This window comes from Orbicella faveolata, unplaced genomic scaffold (genome assembly GCF_042242905.1).
Source record: "Orbicella faveolata isolate gen_17 unplaced genomic scaffold, um_ofav_v1 contig_34, whole genome shotgun sequence".
In the NCBI taxonomy this organism is placed as follows: Eukaryota; Metazoa; Cnidaria; class Anthozoa; order Scleractinia; family Merulinidae; genus Orbicella; species Orbicella faveolata.
Window position 1 is genome coordinate 1,457,016 of NW_028301563.1, and position 24,113 is coordinate 1,481,128.

General features: G+C 40.9%; 2 protein-coding genes across 4 annotated transcripts; one reads left to right on the forward strand and one right to left on the reverse strand.

Annotated features, from left to right (window-relative positions):
* The first annotated feature begins 12 nt into the window (after positions 1–12).
* Positions 13–5,496, forward strand: LOC110058763 (uncharacterized). 2 transcript variants are annotated; one of them, XM_089272018.1, is made up of 8 exons: positions 13–121; positions 200–276; positions 1,128–1,265; positions 2,118–2,378; positions 2,549–2,678; positions 2,790–2,921; positions 3,868–4,117; positions 4,481–5,496. In XM_089272018.1, exons 1-8 carry the CDS (start codon positions 91–93, stop codon positions 4,752–4,754), a joined length of 1,293 nt encoding a protein of 430 aa, XP_089128144.1. In that variant the 5' UTR covers positions 13–90; the 3' UTR covers positions 4,755–5,496. The 2 variants fall into 2 exon arrangements, with proteins under 2 accessions (XP_089128144.1, XP_089128145.1); XM_089272019.1 differs by having other exon boundaries at positions 14–121; positions 2,552–2,678.
* Positions 5,497–6,872: 1,376 nt separating this feature from the next.
* On the reverse strand, positions 6,873–21,768 carry LOC110058764 (uncharacterized). 2 transcript variants are annotated; one of them, XM_089271980.1, is made up of 7 exons: positions 21,629–21,768; positions 14,236–14,494; positions 13,390–13,751; positions 12,046–12,419; positions 10,638–10,913; positions 9,786–9,999; positions 6,873–8,958 (listed from the first exon to the last, which is right to left on the reverse strand). In XM_089271980.1, exons 2-7 carry the CDS (start codon positions 14,468–14,470, stop codon positions 8,623–8,625), a joined length of 1,797 nt encoding a protein of 598 aa, XP_089128106.1. In that variant the 5' UTR covers positions 14,471–14,494; positions 21,629–21,768; the 3' UTR covers positions 6,873–8,622. The 2 variants fall into 2 exon arrangements, with proteins under 2 accessions (XP_089128106.1, XP_089128107.1); XM_089271981.1 differs by lacking the exon at positions 21,629–21,768 and adding an exon at positions 16,088–16,215.
* Between the last annotated feature and the right edge of the window lie 2,345 nt (positions 21,769–24,113).

Genomic DNA, 24,113 nt, shown 5'->3' on the forward strand with positions numbered 1-24,113 from the left:
GCAATTTTTGACAATCTTGTCAGCGGTTGATAACAACAATTTTCAAGATGGCGACGTGTTGACAAGATTTGGCACCTGGTTACGAGTTTTATGGAGGATTATACGACTGATTATATCGACGGTAAGTGCCTCAACGTAGCTTCAGAGAAGAAAACTAAAAATTCTTTCTCATGTTGATTTTTTTGCCTCAATTGTGTAGCTTTTCGTGACACGGGTTCACCAACAAAACTTGCTGAATGTCCGTCGTGTGGAAGAACGTTCAATCTAACTGTACTGGTAGGTGCTGATAACGTAAAAATACCGTAGTTGTAGTTACGCATGATGATATTAAAAGCTAAACATTTTGTTGTGACTCACTAACGAAATTATAAAATGACACGCTTCGGTTAAAATACTGTAACTTTCTTCGGCAATAATTCAAAGCTGCGTCCATACATGGCCAGGTGTAAATGAGATGTTTTTGTGAACTTAGTTACGTTTATTTCAGTTATATTAAGCAATGTTTGATGCGAAATTGATTCCAGAATTTTCGTTTTCAGTTTATTTTGTTTTCCCGCACGATCTTCAATTCTGTATTGAAAGTGTTGATAGAAGTCATTTGCAGAGTTGCTGTGATCCTCTCAGGTCTTTTTAATCCAACAGTTGGGGCTGATGGATTTAACTGTTCTCACGTTGTTAAGCTGCTCTATTTCGTAGGGCTCACTCATAAATCCTGACCTGAATACACTTGTATAACTTTGAATATCAATGCACTGGTTTGCAAGATACCAATAAGGATTTTTAGACAGGTAAATAGGTATGGACATCACCACACCATCAGACATGCTCCGCTAATTTGCTGGGTCAGGTAGGTGGCATTTTGTCGGATTTTTGAAAGAGGACCCCTCTCTTATCTGGAACTTGATTGATTTCTGTAGATTTTTCGGTTTATTTGACTCAATTTCAAAAATTTTATGCAAAAAAAAAAATCTTTTAGAAATATTACACAAAACTATGATATTTGATCTCTATAGTTTCTGGTAAAATGAAATTGTTATTAACTGCCAGCTATCGTGAACCTTCAGAACATCAAAAGGAGTTGAAACTGGGAGTGGGCATATATTTGATTGATGCCATTGCTTTCATAGGAGCGCCATGGAAAAGTTTGTCAAGGACTGAAGAAGAGGAAGCCATTTGATTCATCTAAACAGAGAACCGCCGAACTTCCAAAAGATGTTGTGAAGAAACCGATAAAAGCTCAATCTGAGTTAGCTTCAGGAAAAAAGGTAACATCTGATGACTCCATGCGGTAAATTATCTGTTTACCAGGGAGGTGAAGAGAATTGACAAAACCACCACCCTGGGATTGGTACTCTGTAAATCCTTGAGTAGGGGTGTGCCGCTGGAACACTGAAACCCTCACCCGATACTAGACCATCTGCTTGATTTTATAATGCTATTCTAGACTAGCCACTCAAATCCCCTACCCAACCCCAGACTAGCTATTCTCAATACAAAAACTTTATCACTAGAGTGGTCCACCTTACACTAACAAAACCAGTATTTTGCAAAGCCGCTTCTAAGTTTCAATTTCTAATTTAGAACCCTGGGTAAAGAACCCCGTTTTAGACTAAATTGTTAATACACTGGTCACTTTTGCGGTAAGTTATACCCTGTCCTAGACCAAATCTGTCTGATTTCTATACCCTTTCCCAGACGAAACTGCCTGAAAACAATACCCTTCACAGCGGCACATACCCATATAGCTTGTATATGGGAGTACCCCCTCCCCCCCAGGCCACCCACTAACTTTTGTTGCTGACTGGTGTTATGGTACTTTTTGTTTGCCTATTCATGTAGTTGTGGGGTGCTTTTTTCTGTTGACGTTCTGTGGTTTCTGAACAAGTTGATGCTTTGGAAAACAGCTGAAAGCCCTCAGCTTTAGGGCAGTTTTCAACAGAGCAATACAACTTATTAGATTTGAGTATGGCTAGGATAAAAAATCCTCGCCATTGTGGAGAGGTGGCCTGAATATAAAGCAATGGGAGTTAAATTAATGGGCATTCAATAATTGTCTTTAATCTCTAACAAACATATTATTCTCATGGTGAATGACAAATTATTATTTTCTTCCCCAGTCAAACTGGAGGGCTAAACATGAAGAGTTTATCTCTAATCTCAGGGCGGCAAGGGGTGTGACGGCAGCTCAGAAAACAGGTGGTCCTCTCCCACCCCCTCCTCCACCTGCCGCCAATCCAGATTATGTACAGTGTCCTCATTGCAGTCGGCGATTCAATGAACATGCAGCAGAGAGACACATACCCTTTTGTAAAGAACAAAAGAGTCGCCTTGCAAATGCATCATCAGCAAAATCAGAAAGTCTGGCAAAGCGAAAACAGGTAATATGCAACTTAACATATATCAGTAATTAATATGCACTACAGATGAAAATGAAAGCACTCAGTGAGGAACATTCCGTTTCTCAGTCTACTATCGTGTTAAATTATGATGTCTTCAAACTTGCTGTAAGGCCAGTGTGTTAAGATGTTTTCCCTCCATTTCTTGTCAGCAGTATAAACCACCTCTTCCTGGAAAGAAAAGTTCCACAGGATCTGCGACACCCACATCATCAGCAACAAGAGCCAGGCAAGCTTCTTTGAAAGCAACAGCAGAACTGGACTATTCATCACCTGGTCAAGGTACTGGTAGCCTCAGGAGACTTATGATTGACCTGTCACTGTGTTCACATAATTTTTATGTTATATCTCACTTTATTGCATTGCTAGTAACTAATGAATTACCTGCACCAGGTTACAGCAGACAGCCACTTGCATCTCCAAGCTCAAGAAGAAAACAGGTGCCTCATGCAAGCCCTGGGTCAACACGGAAAATACATGCCTCACCTTCCCAGCAGAGAAATAGAGAAGTGAATGGAACTACAGGTTTGTAAAGTAAATCATAGTTTTGTTTAATGTTCACTATATGATTGTATCGATTTGGTGCCTTGAGGTGATCTTGGGCAAGGTAATTTACTGTCTTCTTACCCAGGGTATGAGCGTGTATTCCATTTAGATGATCTGCATCAGGATCAATGACAAAAGATCAGCTGACTATGGTACATCAGAGGAACTGATGAATGCACTTTCGATTAGAATTTGTACTTCTATGTTCTTTTGATGGACTATTATCTGAGAATCAAACTTGCATCATTGATCCTGATCTGGTCTGTCCCAAAGAAATGCACTCTGAGTGGATAGTGCCAGATTGTCAGGGTAACCTGACAGATGTGCTGTAGGGGTTTCATTCAGGGCCAGGCACCAAGAAAATTGACGGGCTGTGAGGAAGATTTTGCCCACTTGGTTTTACCATCTAGGGGGAACTTTTTCTTATAAAGGAGTTCAGTGCAAAAATTTTTGCCTGTCAGTGAAAACCAGTTGCCTTCCTGCGGAAAACGTTTGTGAAATCCAGGTGTGCTGTGACTTTTTGACTTGCATCCCATCTTCAGTGTGGCTAGATCATGCTATGGAAACTAGAGTTGAATGCCAGCATGGATAAGCTGTCTGGGACCCCTGAAGCATCGGTTTGGTATGGTCTTTACCTACTGTAGTATTGTTTACTTGTCTTGTCTTCTTGTCTTATCTTCTTGGAGACGATGTGGCTTGGTAGTTAGTGTGCTAGATTTGTAATCCATAGGTTCCTGGTTCAAATCGCCCTCCCTGCTACTAGTCTGATTTGTATTTGGCAGTCCCAAATAACAAGTAATAAGTGTTCACTTCTATTTATGTAATAAATTATTATTTGTTTCTTGATTTATGTTGTCCCCAATTAGCACAGCAGTTCTAATTATTATACCACGACACTTAATAATTAAAAGTGGTTTTTTTGCAGCAAAATTTTCAGGTAGAGCAAGAAGCAATGAAAGGCTGACATCAAATTTCTTTGATTCGGATGAGGAAGCTTCACCTATTATACAAACAAGAGAAGCCCGATATGGTCGCCGATCCAGCCAATCAAATGGAAATACAGATACCCCTGGGGGTAGAGGAGGGTCAGGATCAAGGTACTCACGCCCTTCATCAGACTACTCAGATGTGTCTGACAGAATCTCATCATCATCATCATCAGGCCGTAAAAACAGGTATCTAACAAAAGAAACTTGAATGCATGCCTTAATTTTATCATATTTTATTTATGTCGTATCTTTTATGTTTAAGTAGCATTGTTTTGTATAGCTTTTATGTTTTTATAATATTTTTCACAGGGCCATTCTGAAAACCACTTTATGTGAGATCGCCCCCTGTATAAATTTCATTATCATTATCATTATTATTATTATTTATGAAATCTCTATGTCTGCGAGGAAGACTGGTAGTATAAAATATTTTATTGGGTCAGTAAAGAGATAGAAAACTTCAGTCGTTTGAATAATTTTATATGCTGGAACTCTGTATTTTTTCCCAAATCAATTTCACTGACTGACGAATACTCATATCATTGCCAGACATATTGCAGTGCGAGACCCAAGCCCTACGCTGTTTGATGATTTTGGTATGGACAGTCACAGCCCTTCACCTACACTTGACCACACACCAGTCTCCTCGAGAGGGAGAACACACAAGACTGCTGCTCAATTTGGTTCTGGTCGTCAAAGAGAAGGCAGTGCAGGAAAAAAGCTGTCAAAATTCTGTCACGAGTGTGGTACTAAATACCCTGTGGAAAATGCCAAGTTTTGCTGTGAATGTGGAATGAAGAGACTTTATGTTGAGCTTACATAGAGCATCAATCAGTGTTCATCTCAAAATTGACACCACAGGGTTCCCAAAATTAGAGCTTTTACACAAGTGACAAATTAGACACCACAAGTTGTACATTTGCCTCTCAATGAAATGTTGAGAAGAGTTTTAGCCTGCTAATCACAAGAGACCTCTTCTTTCAGAGGTTAGTCCTCCCTCCCTCCCTCCCCCCCAATCCTCTCCTCTCTACAATTAGAAGGTCATTACAAGTCCCCAATTCTTGTTCATACGTTTGAAACTAAATTGGAATTTCTGGATGGGTTAGGGGTGGAGTCCAACCAAACCAAAATCTTCAATGGGGTTACAAAATTTTCTGGAACAACACTGAAATGATACATTTGAATGATTTACTGTAAGTTTCTCTTGGCTTGCAGCCTGGAAAGTCTCATTGTAGTTAACTGACCTAGTGGCATTATTTATTAAGAGTTGTAAACTAGGTTTTAGATGCAGCCATGGAAGAACATCTTTCTGTTTGGCAATATTTTTATTCTCGGTATTGGACTGGAACTAGTTTGCACTGGAGGCTCGTGCGGGGAAATATCTTTAAATAGGGATATATATTTTTTTCAATTAAAAAGGGTACATGCTATTTGCATTTGAAAAGACTCCCTGCATTAGTCTCAGTTGCAAGCTAATGCCAGTCCAATACCGAGAATACAAATATGGTCTATTAAATCATGATGCTTCTCATCTCCTGAAATAAAATAAATGGCTCTACAAATAATTACTTTGTTTTATTTTTTCTGTGATTTCCTCATGGATCCAATCTCTCAGGCTGAAAAGTACATAGAGGCAAGGGGGGGGGGGGGGGGATTATTTTGTCAGAAACCACTAACATCACACTGAATCACGACCAAAAATTGTATAAAATTATCTTGATCTTGATTATGTAGCTATTAGATATGTAAAAGAGGCACATTACACTGACATCTAGCAAGCTAGCGGTGAATGAAAATCGCGAGAACAGCCAAGTTCCAAATATTGCAAATCTAGCCGACTACTTACTTCTGTGGCAATATTCAGTCAAACGTTACTTGGGAATTCTTGAACTGGAAGCAAGCCCAGTAGATGGCCAACAACTGCAGGAAAAAGATAAGAAAAAGAGAAAAAGGAAAGGAGAAAAAAATTGAAACATCGGAAAAACGTTAAGACGTAGATCACTTTCTCGTCCAGAAATTTGGACTTGTGTGCATACCCGAGAAAAAATGTCATAAAACGCGATGCTAGTGGAAAGAAAGGCAGAAAGGCATGCTGTCTTGTTGCAACTGCTTTTTGTTTTAGTAGATTGGAGCTAATTTAGCTCACTGATGGATCCATGTTGAAAATGTCAAAAAAGCCTAATTGCGTTTTTTGCCAAAATGATCAGGGTGCCAATGGATTAAAATGTCTTAGATATGAAAGATGCGAATTTCACCATAGTAGCACTTAAAGAGGCTGGTTGTAATCGCCATTATTCTAAATCTAAAATGGTAATCATGTATGTAATACATACGTGAACTACAATTAAATCGTCAAAATTCGCTTTTATAGTTGTTAACTTGTAGAAATAACTTTCAAAAGCAGTATTCCCAGTGCTTTATACAGCTCAGTTGATTCTTTGAGTTGTTTGTGTTATTTATGCATGGGCAAATAACTTACTCAGGCAGTTGTGAAATTGTGCTTAAGTTGTGTGTATAACTGCGATGATCAATCATGTCTTTATATCTTCCTCCGCAGTTCAAATATATGATCTTTCAAATTGTCATTTGTATTCCTCACCATCTACGGTTATATAACGAACTTACAATGTGACCAGCTCCCAGTTTGCTTGATAGCTAAGTTGGTAGAGCACTGCACCGGTATCGCGGAGGTCATGGGTTCCGGCGAATCCCGTTCAGGCCTGAATTTTTTTCGGGCTTTAATTTCACAACTGCTTAATTTGTGTGTATAACTACGATGATCAATCATGTATTTATATCTTTCTCCGCAGTTCAAATATATGATCTTTCATATATTCACTCGTATAAATGGCTTTAATTTGTACGGTAGCAGTTTCCGTTTCCTTGAACGAAAACGCGTTACGGCCGGTTTCCGGGACACAAGTGCACGATCATTGAAAAATAAAGTTTTGAACATTATTTTAATGTGTTGGATTTTACGTATTGAACCATTGATTCAATTTCATTTACAATCTTTACTTTAAAAATTAAATTTTGGGAAGGGAACCTCGGGACTAATAACTAATTGAAAAGAAAACAAACAATTGCCAACGTGGAATCTGGAATTCCTTCTCCAGCTAGGAATAAATCAAACAGGCCGAGGCTGGTAATTCAGTATTTTCACGCTTGTGCTTTTCCTGTGAATAAACTTTCATTGTGAATAGCGTCAAAATGAGTACAGGTAAATATTTAAATTCTATAAATGAATCTCAAATGTCCAATTCTCTCGATTTAAACGCTTGGGGCGTTGATACAAAACTCAACCTTGTAGGTCTAGCCCCAGTAGTTCGAAGGCTGGATAACGCTCAGGGGCACTCAACGGATCGTTTCGGTAAGTTATCTGTTCGGAAGGCCTTTAATCTCCTCTGATTTTCTTAAGAGAATTGTCACCTCGAACTTTCCTGATATGAGAAATTTAACGTCTGTTGTTTTCGGATTGTTAAAAATGTCGTTTTGGACGCCGAAAAAAGGCGAGCTATCACTTTCGGAAAGGCGATAAGACCTAAGGTTTTCGGGGAAATGGACAAAAAAAACCCTAATAAATTCAAGAATACTCAAGTTCCCCTAGAATAACCGAACAGATAATTTTTTTTTCGCGCAACCTAAAATTAACCTACCGAGCTTTAAAAGTACGCCAGATAGCCTAAAACAGTGTTTAAAGGCAAATCCGGTCACTTCGTTCTATCCGTTGGTCACTTCGTTCCAAAGAATAGTCACTTCGTTCCAAGGGGAAACTAAGCAAGTAAACTGCTAATCTTACAAAGCTACTAAACACCTTAAGCGGATAGAGTCCTTGGACTGTCTGGTATCCGGTCGTTTTGTCGTTTCCAAGTCGTTTCGTTATATCTCGAAATCGTTTTTATACACATGTAAAGTCGATTCGATATTATCTTAAGTCGATTCGATACAAACTTCTAGTTCACTTATATAAGTAATGAAAGGGTTTTAATCTTCGCATCGCATCCGACAGCGATCAAAAGAATTGTATTACTCAGTTTCCCGTGGACAAAGAACAAAAAACTTCTTGAGTGCTCTCCAAACTTCCCAAAGTTTAGTAGCTTAGTTTACCTTTGGAACGAAGTAGCTATTTAATGGAACAAAGTGACTCTTTGATGGAACGAAGTGACTCTTTGATGGAACGAAGTGGTTGGAACGAAGAGACCGTCTTTGAAAGCATTCGAGAGAAAACGGTCTTTCGGTGCCCCTGAACGCTAACAACAAGAAAAATCGCTATCCACTGTATAACTGTTTAAACAAAACAATCGCCACTATCCGCTGGACAGTGATTTATCCGGTAAATAGCGTTATTCGCCTTTCAAACAACCGGGCCTGGGGCCTGTTTCTCGACAGCCCCGGAAACTTTTCGGGCCCGAAAAGCCATTTTTAATTTAGTTAATCGGTATTTAAAGACAGAGAGGTGTATACGCCTGAAACTTCTTGTACGGAATGGAACCTCTGTTTATACCAAAAATATGTGAATAAAACAGCTATGTAATCATAAGGTTTGAGATTTTGCTACTACACGGCTTTCCAGGGGCGAAGACTTTCCGGGACCTTCGAGAAACGGGCCCCTGGCGTTTAAAATGAGGTATATTGACAGCATCATTTCAAACGGGCGTGGCCATACAAAACCCGCTAAGGGAAGCCGTCTTCTATTTTGTGGGTTCAATCGATATAATGTCCTCCTCAGTAAGCCCGTCATTCTCAATTCCAATGCTTGCAGCGCGATTGTCAAACTTCACAAGGTCCGCCAGGCACGTGTCAAAGCCCATGTAGTACGTGAACTCGTTGCAGAATATTCCTGTCGCGTTAAAAAGTTTGAAGACTTTCTTCCACTGCTCGAGTTCCGGGTACAGCTGGAGAACTCTGCCCGTGTTCAGGTGGTGATTTTTGCCCCAGTGAGGTCTGGCTTTGAATTTCTCATACAGTCTGTCCTCGATGGTCTTATGGTATTCTTCAATGCCAAATGCGCCGGGTAGAAAGGGAACCTATCATCAAAGATGTTTACATCATTTTAGCAGTTGTGGAATATGCATATTCTATGCATAGGACTGGAACTAGCTTGCAAGTGAGGCTAGTGAGGGGAGTCTTTTCAAATGCAAATGAAATTAATCTCTTTATAATGGTATTCCCCGACTCCACTGCTAGCTAGTTCAAAAATGAAAATAGCTTATTTTCATTTCTCCAGCTCTTATCGGAAGTTGCATTCTTACCAGAAATATAACCCTTGCTGGAAGTTTGACACTTATCAGTTCAGAAGTGAAATTTTCCCACCAAACCGCGAAAAGAGGTTGATTCTAGATCATCCTCCTTTTTCTTCACCAAATAATGATTGTAGGGTGATAAAATAGGCCTTTCCTCGCAAATCAATAGCGTGAAAGCAAAATATCATTTGCTATATGAAATGAGGTTCGGTGATGAAAACTCGAACCCCGATCCCAGCCCCAGGAATGGGATCGCCAAAACACCCATGCAGGACACCGAGCAACGGTTATTATACTAGTACTAGGCTCATTATAAGGCACATTTTTCTCGGCAAGCACAATCGTCGGTAGGTTTGTACATGTATCCATTCAAAAGTAGACTACGAGGAGTCCCTCTTTCGCTTATTCTGTCGTGCGTGATGTGTAAAAAAGGAAAGAAAAAAAAAAACTGCGAGAAAAAATAATGGCCGCGCAAAATCCTGTGGGCGGGAAGCGTGCTTCTCACCGCGAGGACTTCGCGCGGCCATTTCCATTTTTTTCGCGTCACGCACTAAGGAATAACCAATAGAGCAACTTTTCGTAGTCTATCAACAAGTAATCAATTCCCTTGCCTCAACGTAACAGGCATGCTCGTTGGTTCCACCCTCTGGACATTTGGCGTTAGCAGGACTCAGATACAAGTCATCTGTCTTTACTATTCGTACGTAGATCGGCAACAACGAATACTGGGAAAACTTCTCAGCGTAATGATTGGCTACGTCGATGACGTCACCTAAAGCCTCATCTAACTGGGACAGCGGCAAACAGAATTCAGCTGTGCGCACGCTGCAAGGAAGATAATAATTATGAAGATAGAAGATTGAAAAACAATACTCCACATGGTAGGGAAAAATGCTATTGAGCAAGGCCAGAAGCCCATGGCTTCTCCTGGCCCGGTGGAAATCTATCTGCTCAGAACAGATAAGCAAGAAAAATTCCAAAAATGAGTTGGTCCTATTGAGCCCGGTGGAAATGTGCTCAGAACGGAGAATTAAGAAAAATTCAAGTCAAAATTGCTCTGTTGGCTTATTAAACAACTGTAGGATTTTCTTTTGCAATATATTTCCAGTGTCTTGCTTCCGATACAAACTGTTGCTCCAGGTTAAAACCTAAAATTTTGTGTGGTTGAAAATGTAATCCAAGTGGTGTCGCAAACAAAAATTTGTCGACTATGCCTTGGTGGACGGTTGAACAAAGAAGATACAATGTAATTTCGGTTGTTTTAAAGTCATTGCGTGTCTCCTTGAAGTGCATTGGTTTTTTGTTGTTGTTTTTCATTGCCTTTTGTGAGCAAAACCTAGCGTCTTCGTTTTGTAAGACATTCCAAGACACATAACCGTGAGTGGACTACGTTTAAGGCTAGTGTAGACCCCGAGGAAGTAAATCTCAGCAAATGGATGTCAATCACCACACTTGATACTCACTGCATGTTTCCCTTGGTGAATTGTAGCACGTTGTACCACCTCTGCACATACGGGTATTTGTGAGAGAACTGGGCCACACCAAAGTTTGTTATATCCGGGATTCTGGTTGGACAGCATGAGGCGCATGTCTGGAGACACGACGCTATGCAATCTGTCTGCAAGCAAGACACTTCTGCGCATCCTCTGCCACCTTTACAGCACCACCAAGAACAGCAGGCGCAGCACGTCGATTTGCGAGTGGTTTTCTTCCCCTTCAAGTACGCTGCATACAAATACCTGTTAACAAATGATGCATTTGGTTTTTGATTGCCTTGATCGTCAAAGATCATTGTTAGCTGCAGCTAACAGAGTAATTTAATGCTGTTTATAAAAACAGGACCAAAACTGACACATTGTTATTGTTGATTCGCTTTACCTACGCTTCTTATTTTGAACAGTTTTCAATTACATGTCGTAAAATAAAACCAAAGTAATCAGTCTAACGAATCACAAAGGACATATTAAGCAATACACACAGCCAATCAAAACTCGGAGTCGCTGACATGTCGCTGACGCAAAGCGCGGGAAAACGTTTACGAGCGAGTCACGATTGGTTTTGGATTAACTTCTGATTGGATGACAAAATGGCGCGAGCTTTTTTAAGGCAATCGTGTAGCGAAGTGATGTAATAAGGCCAATTACGTTTCGACTTTCGACACTCAAATGAAAACGGCTCTGTTGAACGGCTGCAATAAGTCTTGTTCTCGGAACTGGTGGTTTACAATATTCGCCAGAAAGAAATCGTTCAGAATGATGGCTGAGATCAGTTCCCTGAGAATTAAATGTAGATGGGAAACTTACGTGGCAGTTTTTTCTCCACCGTTTCTAAATCGAATAGAAATTTGAAAGTGCTGGTTTTTCGGTGGTGGGAGACAAACGTTAGCTCGGAAAAACTCTCCGGGAGCAAGGAGAAGAACCAAGGACAAACTCAAACCTTATATGGAGTGGGTCATAGATTCAAGTCTGCGGGTCACGCGGGTTGTGGGCTAGTGCTCTCACCAGTGAGCCACCTCACTCCTCAAAACTAGACTGTTCACAAGCTTATATTTCACTCGATCGTTGAACGCGCGGGAAGAATCGCGAGAGAACTGGACGCCAACGCAAAACGGGAGACTTGACGGGGTAGGGGCTGGGAACCGAGATAATTCTGCGATTGGCTTGATTCGCTCGCTTCTCCAACCCCACTCCCACGCCCTCGTACTTCGCGCTGGCAATCGCTCCACTCGCTTTTCCTTTGGCGTGTGTTGAAAAATAGACAGGCTGTCAACAGTCTACTAAAAACCTGCGATTTGGTAGAGGTGTTGCAGAACGGCACAGCGAGGTTTTCGTCGATCAATAGTCCACCGGCAGCTACCGATCACTGCATTACCTTTTTGGCTCAGGGTATGGATTCACAAAGAACGAGAAAAATTCCCCTTCCGCGATATCAGTAAACATCGGTTCAAATTTGTGTTTCACTTGGAACGACTCCTTCCCGGGCCACCCAATCCGCACGACGGTCCGTTCCTCCTGGATGTTATATACAGGAATACAGCGGTACGTTATCGAGTAGATGATACCCATGGAGCCCAGGCCTACAGCAACTGCTCGGAACACCTCGGTGCTTTTTAACTCAACAGCACCACCTCCAAATTGCGCATGCTTGAGTTTCTCCTGGCAATGGTCAAAGGTCTCGTCTCCGTGGCTCAGCCTGACTTGGATGCCGTTTGAAATGATGAGATGAAAACCGACGACTGAAGTAGACTGGGAGGAGTAAACAAAAGAAAAAAAATAGCTAGTTTTTTGTCAACTTAACAAACCGCATCATTTCAGTTGTCCATGCTCAAGACTTAGACCGTAGAAATGACGAAACTTGAGTGGACCAATTACAACAAGACTACAACGTGTTGAATATTTCACGGCATCATTTTTATGGTCTATAAATGAGTGCAGACCATGAGAAAATGTTGTCGATCTGGTGTTATCACATTATTCTTGGCGAACTAGGCGGCAATCAGTGCGAAACCTGCGCGCCCCCGCCACAGCTCTTGATGAATTTTTTCCTACTTGAAGCCAACGAGTCTGTCGAGAATTTCACTCAATGGACCAATTGACTTTCCCATCACCCGCCCGTGTCGGTGTTTTGGAAATGTTCCGGCCGTTTCCACGTTTTCCGAAAGTTAGCTCTTTGTCTTACATTTCATGTTATTTTTATGTTCTACTCTTATAAGGGTCTCGATGGCGAATCGTAGTGGCTTTCAATGCAAACGGTTAATAAATTTCCCTACGGTTAACAGAAATCTTAAAAATTAATTACCGTTGTTTTAAAAGGTTAAAAATCAATTTTCAATGTTTAAAAAAGTTAAAAATTGTTTTGATTTCTGCAAAATCTATTTAAGGCCTTAAAACCATTCCGAGATGGGAAAAAGGTATTTAAATAAGAATTGTAGACTAATAGCCTTCCATACTTTAGTAAGACAAGACACAAAAATTCCTTGACGCGACTTTCACTATACCGTGGCTAAAATCTTCTTCGGTTAATATTTTTTTACGGCTAATGATTAACCCCTTTGAAACCCTATCTTATCTATCGACCAAAGCCCCGATTTTGACCAATAGCGTGCGAGAATTCTCACAGTTATTGTAGACAAGGAGCATAAAATCAATAATGCAGCATTACCGGTAAACTCCCGTCTCCTGATCCCCATCTCCCAAATAGGTGTATTTCACATACCATTGTCCCAGCAAAATATCCAGAGCCATGCGTCGATGTACTGGCGACTCCTGCCATAGTCTGTCCAGCGTAGTTGCCCATCATGGGTAGAGCCAGTCCGTAAACTTTGTCCAGTTTCTCCACAAAACTGAGCACCTGCATTCCTCCTTCTACTTCAATGTCCACGTATTCTTTCTGCAAGTTGTCGTTCCTGTTCGTCGGCTTTGCGGTTAAAATGCGATTTAAATTTTTCATGTCAATTAAAATATCATGCGTACTCGTCAGTCGTGACCACGACGACCCAGTCCCCACAGCTCGCACGCGGTAACCGTAGTTGCTGGCAAAGCGACAAATGGCGGCAAGTTGTCCTGGGGAATTTAACCCTGTGTAGTTTAGAGAACAGTGCAAAAACATTAACGAACTGTAGCTTTCGCCGTGTGACATCCACTGCTACAGTTAGAGTCTATCTACAATTTTTCTGTTGCATCATTGATCAAAACGGGGCACGTGGTACATGACAACTCGAAAGCACATACTGGTCATGTTTCCCTGTCGATATTTTTACATGTGAGTAGCACTTGCAGATCATGTGCATAGGACCAATAAGGATAGCCGTGAAATCTATATAAATTACTCGCTTTCCCGACCTGACCATCGCAAACCGAGTGGCTCTGACTCAGAAGTCGAGGGTGGGACAATCAGAAAGACTCTCTTCGGAGCTATGACCTGCCACGTAGCCGGGTGGAGTTCTAGCTAACCATAGAGGTTCTGAGAACACCTGTCAACCTAGGACGTTTTAGTAGGTTTTACATGACATGCAGAATGAAGGAACGTTTTCTTATTCGTTTCTTGTTATGACATCATTACCTGATTTCAGTGCACTATCTATTTCCCTATCTTCATTGATGTCCACCAATGTCCTCGGGAACTTGTGAATGACGCATCTCTCGGGCTTGATGATGTCAATCAAAGGTTGCACGCTTTCCAGTCCATCGTAATTGTACCACACTCGCCGATTGGTGTACGAACACGAACGAATACATGGGAACAAACACTGATTGTACTGGCGAGTAGTGTAGCAACAGTCGACAGAATTTCCCATCACGAAACTGTGCAGCTAAGGGGTCTAAAAATCAAAGTACACAAGTGAATAGTCTAGTCTTGTGGGAGGCACGGTGGCCTCATGGTTAGTGCGCTCAACTCCGGATCGAGCGGTCTGGGTTGGAGCCCTGCCTGGGGACATTGTGTTGTGCTCTTGATCTAGACACTTTACTCTCACAGTGCCTCTCTCCACTCAGGTGTATTAATGGATACCGGCGACCTTAATGTTGAGGGTAACCCTGCGATGGACTAGCATCCCATCCAAGGGGTAGTAGACAGACACTGGGGTAAGCTCCGGCCTGGTGGGCCACTTGACTCGTATGCATACTTTGCCTTACCTTACTTTTGTTAAGTATGATTTTGCATATCTTAAAGGAGCTACGTCACCGTTTGCGCATCTTGAAAAGTTAAGCCTAAGTTTTTCAAGTTCGTCGTTTGTAATCCTTGTGAATCTTGTCCATCCTCAACCATCCTTGTTCCTTCATTTTTTAATATTGTTTCTTTGGTGTTTTTATATCTTAGTTAACGACTATTTTCAGGTTGCTTCAATATAAATGTGATTTTGTACGTGAACTAAATATCTCAAAATACCGTGACTGAGCTCCTTCAATCTGCAAATGAAACACGAGCGACTCTAGTGACTTGAATGGAGAACGAAAAATAAATTGAAATGGCAGCTGGTGCAGTAATCACTTTCCGAAAAGTAAGATTTGAACAGTAAGATTTTAACAGTAAGATTTGTCCACTGATCCCTACTAGAATTCTTCCACGAACTCTCTCACGGAATTCTGCTTGATAGATCTGATATTTCAGCGGTCTTCTTTTTTATTTGAATTAAGGCTCGATTTAACTCTCGAATGAGAGTAGTTTTTAGTTTAAGCTTAAACTGTAGAAGAGGCTAAATTGTATGCTTTAGTCTTTTTTTCTTCTCGACAAATCATATGTATCCGTCATATTTATTCATTCGAGAACCCACTTAAAATTAGAACACCGGGATAATACGGGATCGACACTTAAGCGTGCCCCTTCGGTGTCCGTATTACCCAGCAGGGTTCCACTATGTTACTTTACAGTGTCTGAAAAACACGCCTAAGCGAGTTTGTTTTACATTTAAATTTGGTTTGACGCAATAAAGAAACTGCCTGGATTGAAAGAGGGTAAAGGTTAGAAATTATGTTATATTATACTTCGTGCGAGCTCGAGTGGCTTAATTAATTGTTAAACACGTCTGCGCCAGTTAGGTCAATACAATGAGATGCAAATTAAGCACCAGCTAAGCAAGTTCCTTCGTAGTTTTGTAAGAAAGAAAGAATTTAGAGGTCTTTCAAGTGTGACAAACAAACATAAGAATCAAGTACGAGCACGGTGAAGTTGCGATTAGATGCAAAATTCTACACCTCGTGTGTTCAAGGAAAAACATTGGCCATACCATAATGCCAAATAAAGTAGGGGAGGTTTGAGTAAAAACGAAAAAAATATCTGTGAACGAGAACTCTGTCGTTGAGGAGCTTTAAGCCGGTGGGCCTCTAAAACTGCGAAGTACCACGCGAACCCGAAAGTATTTTAAGTCCTTAGTAGTGGTAAGTTTTCTGAAATCCAAATCTTAAGAGAGACTTACCTTAGTTGACACGACAGAGGTGAGACAAACTTAAATCATCTTTAGGCGGTAAAAGCTTGCATGCATGTTTTCAGATAGCTTTATACTTCTAGTAGACGATCACAATAACATCTTTTGTTTTGATTGAGATCTTACGTCATATTGTACATCGAGTCGCCGGAAAATATGGTTGCTCCGCGACATGTCAACAACAACAAAACACAAACGAATACCGGATCGAAAATAAGGCTGCTTGACATAGTTTCTAGAAAAATTTAAACATGGGAATTTTGAGAAGTTCAGATCCAGGAGATTAGGTATTTCTCTTTTGCCAACCAGAGAAACAAAAGGCTCTGGTTGATATTCATGATTTGAATCTAACAGACACGCAAAATTACTCCAAAAGGCTTGCAAAATTCTGCCCCAAATCTACGGGAAATCCAGCATACACAGTCGAACCTCCATCAAGCGGCCACCTGTTTAGCGGCCACCTCCTGTTAAGCGGTCAAGTCCCGAAATTTTTGTCAGTTATTGTCATTGGCCACCTTTTGGTCGTCTCAATGAGGATTTGGTGTTGTCCTTACCCCTATTCAGCTACCCTCAAAATTTAATACACGTAGTTTGGCTTTGTTTTGGAAAAGGCGATCGATGAAAGAGACAAGTCCGAAATATAATTCAACCTTTGATAAAACCTTCTGCAGCACTTAAGCTTTTTCGGAACCGAGAAAGTTCGAAAAATCACCATAGAGGCCCCCAGCTGTCAGGTTTTACAGATTATGCTCAAATTTTTTACCATTGTGCTAATGCTCGATGGTCGGAGAGTCTCACTATTACGCTCGAAAGGCGTCATTATTATGCTCCATCATACTCACACGAAAAAGGTAATATATACTCTTGACGTTTTTATATTGAAGCATGAGCGACACCTCATTGTAATCTCCAATGCTCTAGCTCGGATACTGCGAAACAAGTTTTCTAGAAAATGATGAAAAAATCGCTCTTATGTAGCAGAGTTGAATTAGCAAAACCTGTTGGCATGCGCTGTGTGCACTGCGTAGACAAGTGACCGGGGGCCCGTTTCTCGAAAGCCCCGGTAACTTTTCGGACCCGGAAAGCCGTAGTAAAATCTCGAACCTTACGATTACAGAGCTGTTTTATTCACACTTCCTTAATATGAACACAGCTTCCCTTCATACCAGAAGTTTCAGGCGTATACACTTCTCCGTTTTTAGATACAGATGAAATAAAAATGGCTAAACGGCCCAAAGAGTTTCTGGGGCTTTCGAGAAAGGGGACCCTGGCCTGCTCAAGCCGCCAAATCTTCAGCCAGTTTTTGTTAATATTATTCCGGCATAATGATAATGCTTGATTCTTTTGCCTCCGAGTATTATGCTCAAAATAATGCCAACATTATGTGTAACTACCAAAAACAGCGGAAAATTGTGCATTTTGGGGCTAATCTTAGCTATTTTCAATATCATCACGGGTCCACTGGTACATTGAATTTGACGTCGCAAATTGTCTTAAGGCACATTTATCTTTATTGAGAGTGGCAAAGCGTTTTTGCAGAGACTACACAAGGGAAACCGTGCACACGAAAATTCAAAGCAGGCGTTTTCAAATTCCTCCGGTTTGAAGTTCCGTTTTCTTGACGGATTACTCTGAACCGTAGGCCTAACCGCCGGAAATGAAGCTGTATGCGTTTTTAAATTCCTCCGGCGTAGTGTGGCACGAGTATGGAGCAAACCACGACGTCAATGAGCACCACAAAACAAAAGGCTTAATGAGCAAAACAAAGGCTGTACAAGTGTGTTCAGTAAACCTTTGTACATTTCATAGCCGCCCTCTGCAAAACAACAACGACAACAACGCAAAATGACCGCGAACGCGAACGATAAGTCTAACTGCTTATTTTTCGTATTTCCATTTAGAATTAAACGCTGTCATTTCATATTTAGCCTGAGCGAGGCTTTAGAGCCATAGGGATCCTAAACAAATTCAATTTTACAAGGCGTTGTCCTCGGCTTCGCCGTCGTCATTGTTAAGATCCCTATATTTACATCTCGGATGCTGGAAGGTCGATACCCTTGTTTAACGTCATCTAAGTGACTGCTTTGTGATTTGTTCACGTTTTATTCCAAGACCAGTCGAACGCAGATGAGAGTATCGTGTAAAAACCTTAAAAATCACATAAATTGCAGCTCTTTGTCAAGGTTCCTTTTAATTCAGCGATTAAGTTGCCGAGCGTTACGGTAGGACGTTTTTGCCTCCTGCTGACTGAAACAATCTCGTTTACGTTACTTCGCCGATGTAATACCTTTTCACCCTCCCCATTACTACACGGCAATCGTTTGCATCTTGTTGTTCAGTATAACTTAAGGCTTTGAACACTTAAACGCCATCGTCATTAATGACGTCCTTGAACATGGCGAATTGATACTCTGGGCTTTCTCGCTCCAAACCAAGTAATCGTTACACTATTTCTCTTTCCATAGCTTCCAGTTGTCGAGGATCTCGCTACTTAATTGACCTCAAATCTAAATGTTGCGGAGGCAATGACATCTGTTTGGAATAACATTGAAAATTGTGATGCTTTATGCGGCGAGACACCGGACGTTGTTTTCGCTCGTAGGCATTCGTAGACGGTATACCTTGTCGACGAATTTGAACTACTCTTTCACTGCAACATGTAATATTAGATGGGAGAGAGAACCTTGAACGAACGTCAGTCAAGGCAATCAAGGCTTAAACTGGCTGCTGTAACTCAAGATACACGAGGCGACGCGTTTAATATATAACTGTATGTATAACATCAATGACAAAGCCGTTACAAAACATAAGCGTGGGGTCTAAAGAACGCTTGGCAAATTAGCATATTATAACCTTAGATTAAAGTATGTCCGCCATTTTGAATAATCAAATCCAGCCAGTGTCAGAAACTCGTTTGTCCAGTTTGGCTTTGACGTCAGTGCTTTCTCACTGGCTCACAGCTGAGCCTTTTGTTTTTTCGCTTTATAAGTGCGACACCACCCGGATGGTTGGGCGGCCAGTTAACTCCACCGCAATATACACATCTCTCTTAATCTCTCTTAAAACAATACCTCCTAGACATATAATCAAGTGTTCTTCCTCAACAACCCCGTATATATCCCCAAATATCCCCTCACAGTCTGCATTTCTTTAATCCCCTACATATACCTACACAGCAAACTTCTCATTAATCCGCCACATATAACTACACAGCTCACTTCTCATTAATCCCCCACACATACCTACACAGCCTACATCTCAATAATCCCCTACATATACCTATACATCCTACATCTCATTAATCCCCCAGATACACCTACAAAGCCTACATTTCATTAAACCCCCACATATACCTAAACAGCCTACATCTCACTAATCTCCTACATGTACCTACACAGCCTACATCGTAGTTATCCCCCTACATAAACCTATAGAGCCTACATTTCATTAATCCCCTACATATACCTACACAGCCTACATCTCAATAATCCCCTACATGTACCTATACATCCTACATCTCATTAAACCCCCACATACACCTATACACAGCCTACATTTCATTAATCCCCTACATACACCTACACAGCCTCCATGTCATTAATCCCCTACATATACCTACGCAGCCTACATCTTATTAATCCCCCACATACACGTACACTGCTTACATGTCATTAATCCCCTACATATACCTACACAGCCTACATCTCATTAATCCCCCACATATACCTACACAGCATACATCTCATTGATCTCCTGCATATACCTACATAGCATATATCTCATTAAACCCCCCACATCCCGGAGAAGACAGATATTTTGTTGATCCATTCGGGGTTTCGCGAGTGGCCTGCCCTTGATTATCTGCAATTTAGAGATGAACGGATCTCCATCTCTAACAAAGTAACGAGCCTTGGAGGCATTCTTGACAAGCACATCGCCTTTAATGACCAAATTGATCATGTTTGCGAGTCTTCGAACAACCACTTAAGGAATTTGTTTTAGAATTCGTAGATATCTTGACGTGAACGCTGCCTCAACGATTACACATGAATATATAACTACACGGTTGAACTGTTGTAATCATCTATACTTTGGACTACCAAAGTATAAAGTGAAGAAGTTGCAACAAATCCAGAACATTGCTGCTCGTTGTGTCACTGGTGCAAGGAAATATGACCATATTACACCTGCCTTAGTACAACTTCATTGGTTGCCTGTCTCATATCGGATCGTGTTTAAGCATCTTTTTGTCTACAAACCATTGAATGGTCTCCACCCACAATATCTAACAGAACTCCTGGAACATCGGAAATCAACTAGGTCTCTTCGCTCGAACTTTCTCGACCTGCTAATGCAGCCAACTTGTTAAACCAAAACATAGAACTTTTTCTGTGGCACACGGCTCCTTGCCGACATACGTCGATCCAGTACAGTTTAATTATTTAAGAAAAAACTCAAGACTGTAGTTTTAAGGAATAGTTTTGTAAAGCGCCTCAGGCAAATAATGGTGTGTGCGCTATGTAAATGAACTATTATTTCTATTATTATTATTATTATTATTATTATTATTATTATTATTATTAGTGGTGGTGGTGGTAGTGGTGGCGGTGGCGGTGGCGGTGGGGGTATTCGTATTTGGTCACCCAGCCTAGTAAAAACCCCGCCGAACAGGTCTTAACTTTGTTGAGCGGACTAGACGCGGTGCTGTCCTTATAGTATTTTGACTCTACGTTAGATTCAGTTTTTTGATTTCTAAGATCTCTCAAAAGGAAACAAAGAAAAAAAAATCACTGATATTGGCTGGAAAAAAGAACGAAATTAACACCGATTTTCAACGATGTCACATCTTGTGTATTCTCTTACCGTTGCGTTTTGCACTATTTCTCAACAATGCCAGTGGGCTTTAACTTTAACTTAAGCTACCGATTTAAAACACCTCAAGTCAGTGGCATCAAAATTGCCACTGTTTACAGATGATCCATTTCCCAAGTTGAGTGGCTCATAGCCACTTTGATTGAAAATGATACTCTGTCAACGTTTCCTTCAGAGGTGACCAGGTCAAAACAAAGACGAATGTGTCTTGTCGGATTCCAATGCTACAGCATTCGACCAGAATCAAATTGAACAACTAGTTTTGCGACCATACCAGTGTTTCAATCTTTCTAAAATTAAAGTTCGTACTATACATATTTGCAAGTACAATCGGGCTGCTAGGTAGTAAACTGCGCAACCGGTGGTGTGCTGAAGGTCATATATAACATTGCGCGACTATTCGGGCAAACAAGATTTGTCGCGAAACTTAAAAACTGTTTAGCTGCCAAAAAATTGCCTTTTATGAAACAACGCAGAATTAAGCGGCTTAGTATGTGAGGAAAACAGATCGTTACTTTGAGATCATGTGTTTTTTAATATTGAAACAGGCGAACAGATCAATATTGTCAATATTTAGAGCCGGACGGCAACTGAAAAACAATTTCGGAAAACGGCAAGGAGCAATCGTCTTACAATATCTTAAAAGCATATCTGACTTACCGTGGTTTTACTGTGGATTCGTTAGTGATCTAACAGCTTAACGCAGCGTTTTCACGGCGATAAAAAAGCTCACAGTGAGTAAATCCAGCGAGCACAGAAGCCGGTGACATCCGTGACATGACTAACGTGCTTAAGAGACTGGTGACTAGAGGGAGGAATATTCTGTTACGAGGAGAAAAGCAAACAACACTGGTGCCAAATTTAGCCAAGAAAAATATTTGTTAAGGACAATGTCATCACACTGTAAATGTGACCTAAGTATTAATTTATGTTAACCGTCATCAGCCTATCTAACCGTACCGTCATACTGCTAGATTTTCTACCCGCAAAGATTCGAGGTTTAATCTTTCCATCCGTTATTTTGACGTTATTCAGAACTCGCTGACGAATTGCATTTGGCTCAAATTCTTAAATACATAAGTGGAATTGCTTTGATATTTATTAACTTTATTAAGGCGCGGCTATCCCGCGTATCAGATTAGTTTGGAAAAAGAGGAATTTCATGCCACATCGCGTGGATTTTATGACGAATGAGTGGGGAGCTGTAATCGCAGGCTTCGTTCATATCATTCAGTCCTGCAGTCAGTCAGCACAACTGTCGTTTTGGTAATGAAACATGAACAGTGAACATTTATTAACATTTATTGATATTTACTAACTTCTCTAAGGCGCGGCTAACCCGCGTATCGGATTGGTTTGGAAAAAGAGGAATTTAATGGCACATTGCGTGGGTTTTTCGTCGAATGAGTGGGGAGCTGCAATCACAGGCTTTCGTTCACATTATTCACTGCTGCAGTGAGATGGCACAACTGTCGTTTTGGTAATGAAACATGAACAGTGAACATTTTGAAGTTCCAGCATTTGGAGGGAATAACTTCATTCTTCCGCCAGGACAACGCCGGTTGTTATTACTGTGTCAACACCATCCTTATCTGTCCACTCATGAAAACGTCAACGGGCATTTGAGTGACACTCTTGGACTTCAGGAACACGGTCCGAACTGAGACCAAAATTACCACCAACCAAGGGTCCAGTACTTACACAACACCATGAAAGTGCGCGTAAGCTTGCTTCTCAAGAGACAAAAGAAAAAAAAAAAAACCAACAGTTTTTCGGACTGGCTAACATAACTGATGCAGTACCCATGTAAGCGAAGCCTGGAAACTTTGTAAGAGAGAAACGAATCTGGGACCCGTTTCTCGTAAGTCCCGAGAGGTTTTCGCACCCGGAAAACCGTAACAAAATCTCAAAGCTTTTGATTCCAGAGCTGTTTTATTCACATATTCTAAATATGAACAGAGGTTCTCTTCATAAAAAAAGGTTTCAGGCGTATCATGTGTACACCTCTCTGTGTTTAGATACAGATGAACTAAAAATTAGGGGACCCTCCTGAAAACCACCTCTAGGTGATTGGAGGCCTCCTCTTAAAATATTAGTTTACTTTTATTATATTATTATAAAAGTGGCTTTACGGACCCGAAAAGTTTCCGGGGCTTTCGAGAAACGGGCCCCTGGAAAGCACAATGCGGTTTACCAACAATTCAAGCCTTTGTTGTTCGGCGCACACGACAAGGCAAGTCCCAAGGACTAGTCCCTGCAACAAGTCTTTTAAAAAGGTTCCAACGCTGACGAGAGGACTGGTTAAATATAAGTTAAGGGACAAATTGTGTCATTCTTTCACTCTTTGGCTTTCCCAAAGTAAAACCAGATTAGTCAGCACAATTAAACGGCAAATTGTTCAGCTATGTTTTTTTTTTTTTTTTTTTTTTTTTCGATTTCGGGATAACATGACTTGCGAGAGCATCCCGGAAGTTTTCCCGTGTGAAACGAGAGCCGAAAAACCAGATGCTCTCGCAGGTTACGGATAACAAAGTTTTCTTTGTATTTTTTTTTATTTGGTTTACTCATCTAGGTATGAAAGATTACGAAACGGAGGCAACTGTATCCAAAATATTTGCAGACAAACCGTTGTTTTGTTTATGTGTCAAATTTTCGACAGTCGAAGTTTCATCTGCTCCGTTTCCTGGTCTCAGACCAGCATTTCAAGACTGAATGCTCCGATAAGACTGCTATTTGTTTTTAAAGTAGAGTTTGCATAAGAGGGGTTGTGTTGGAATATTTACGCCAAACAGGATTGATGCAAATGTTTCTATTGTTTGCTCAAGCTACCCACTTCTCTAAAATCCTGTGTGCGTCCCAGCTGACTGTTTGTTACAGCGACAACAAACTGTGTCCGATGCGAGCATTCGACACACTGGGGTATTAGTTGTCGATGTCTAAATATTAATTAAGTCAGGTCATTGACATCCTGGGGACAATCGTTCACTACCCATGCTATAATGGCGGTGATAGTTGTTGATAACCAAACCAGTGATTGCCACACACGGGAAAAACGGTCAAAAATGTTGTTGTCGACAATAGTTATTCAGACAAGCTCACCGACAAACGGTGATGTTAAATAACTGGTGTTTTAAAATAATTTTGA

Bases quoted from the DNA above. Each gene is read 5' to 3' on its own strand.
- LOC110058764 (XM_089271980.1), bottom strand. From the start codon at position 14,470: ATGGGAAATTCTGTCGACTGTTGCTACACTACTCGCCAGTACAATCAG. The intron at 12,420-13,389 runs GTATGTGAAATA...TACTCCTCCCAG, and splicing joins GATATTTTGCTGGGACAATG to TCTACTTCAGTCGTCGGTTT. The intron at 8,959-9,785 runs GCAAGGGAATTG...CTTTGATGATAG, and splicing joins AGCATGCCTGTTACGTTGAG to GTTCCCTTTCTACCCGGCGC.
- LOC110058763 (XM_089272018.1), top strand. From the start codon at position 91: ATGGAGGATTATACGACTGATTATATCGACG. The intron at 2,379-2,548 runs GTAATATGCAAC...ATTTCTTGTCAG, and splicing joins GTCTGGCAAAGCGAAAACAG to CAGTATAAACCACCTCTTCC. The intron at 2,679-2,789 runs GTACTGGTAGCC...TACCTGCACCAG, and splicing joins CTATTCATCACCTGGTCAAG to GTTACAGCAGACAGCCACTT.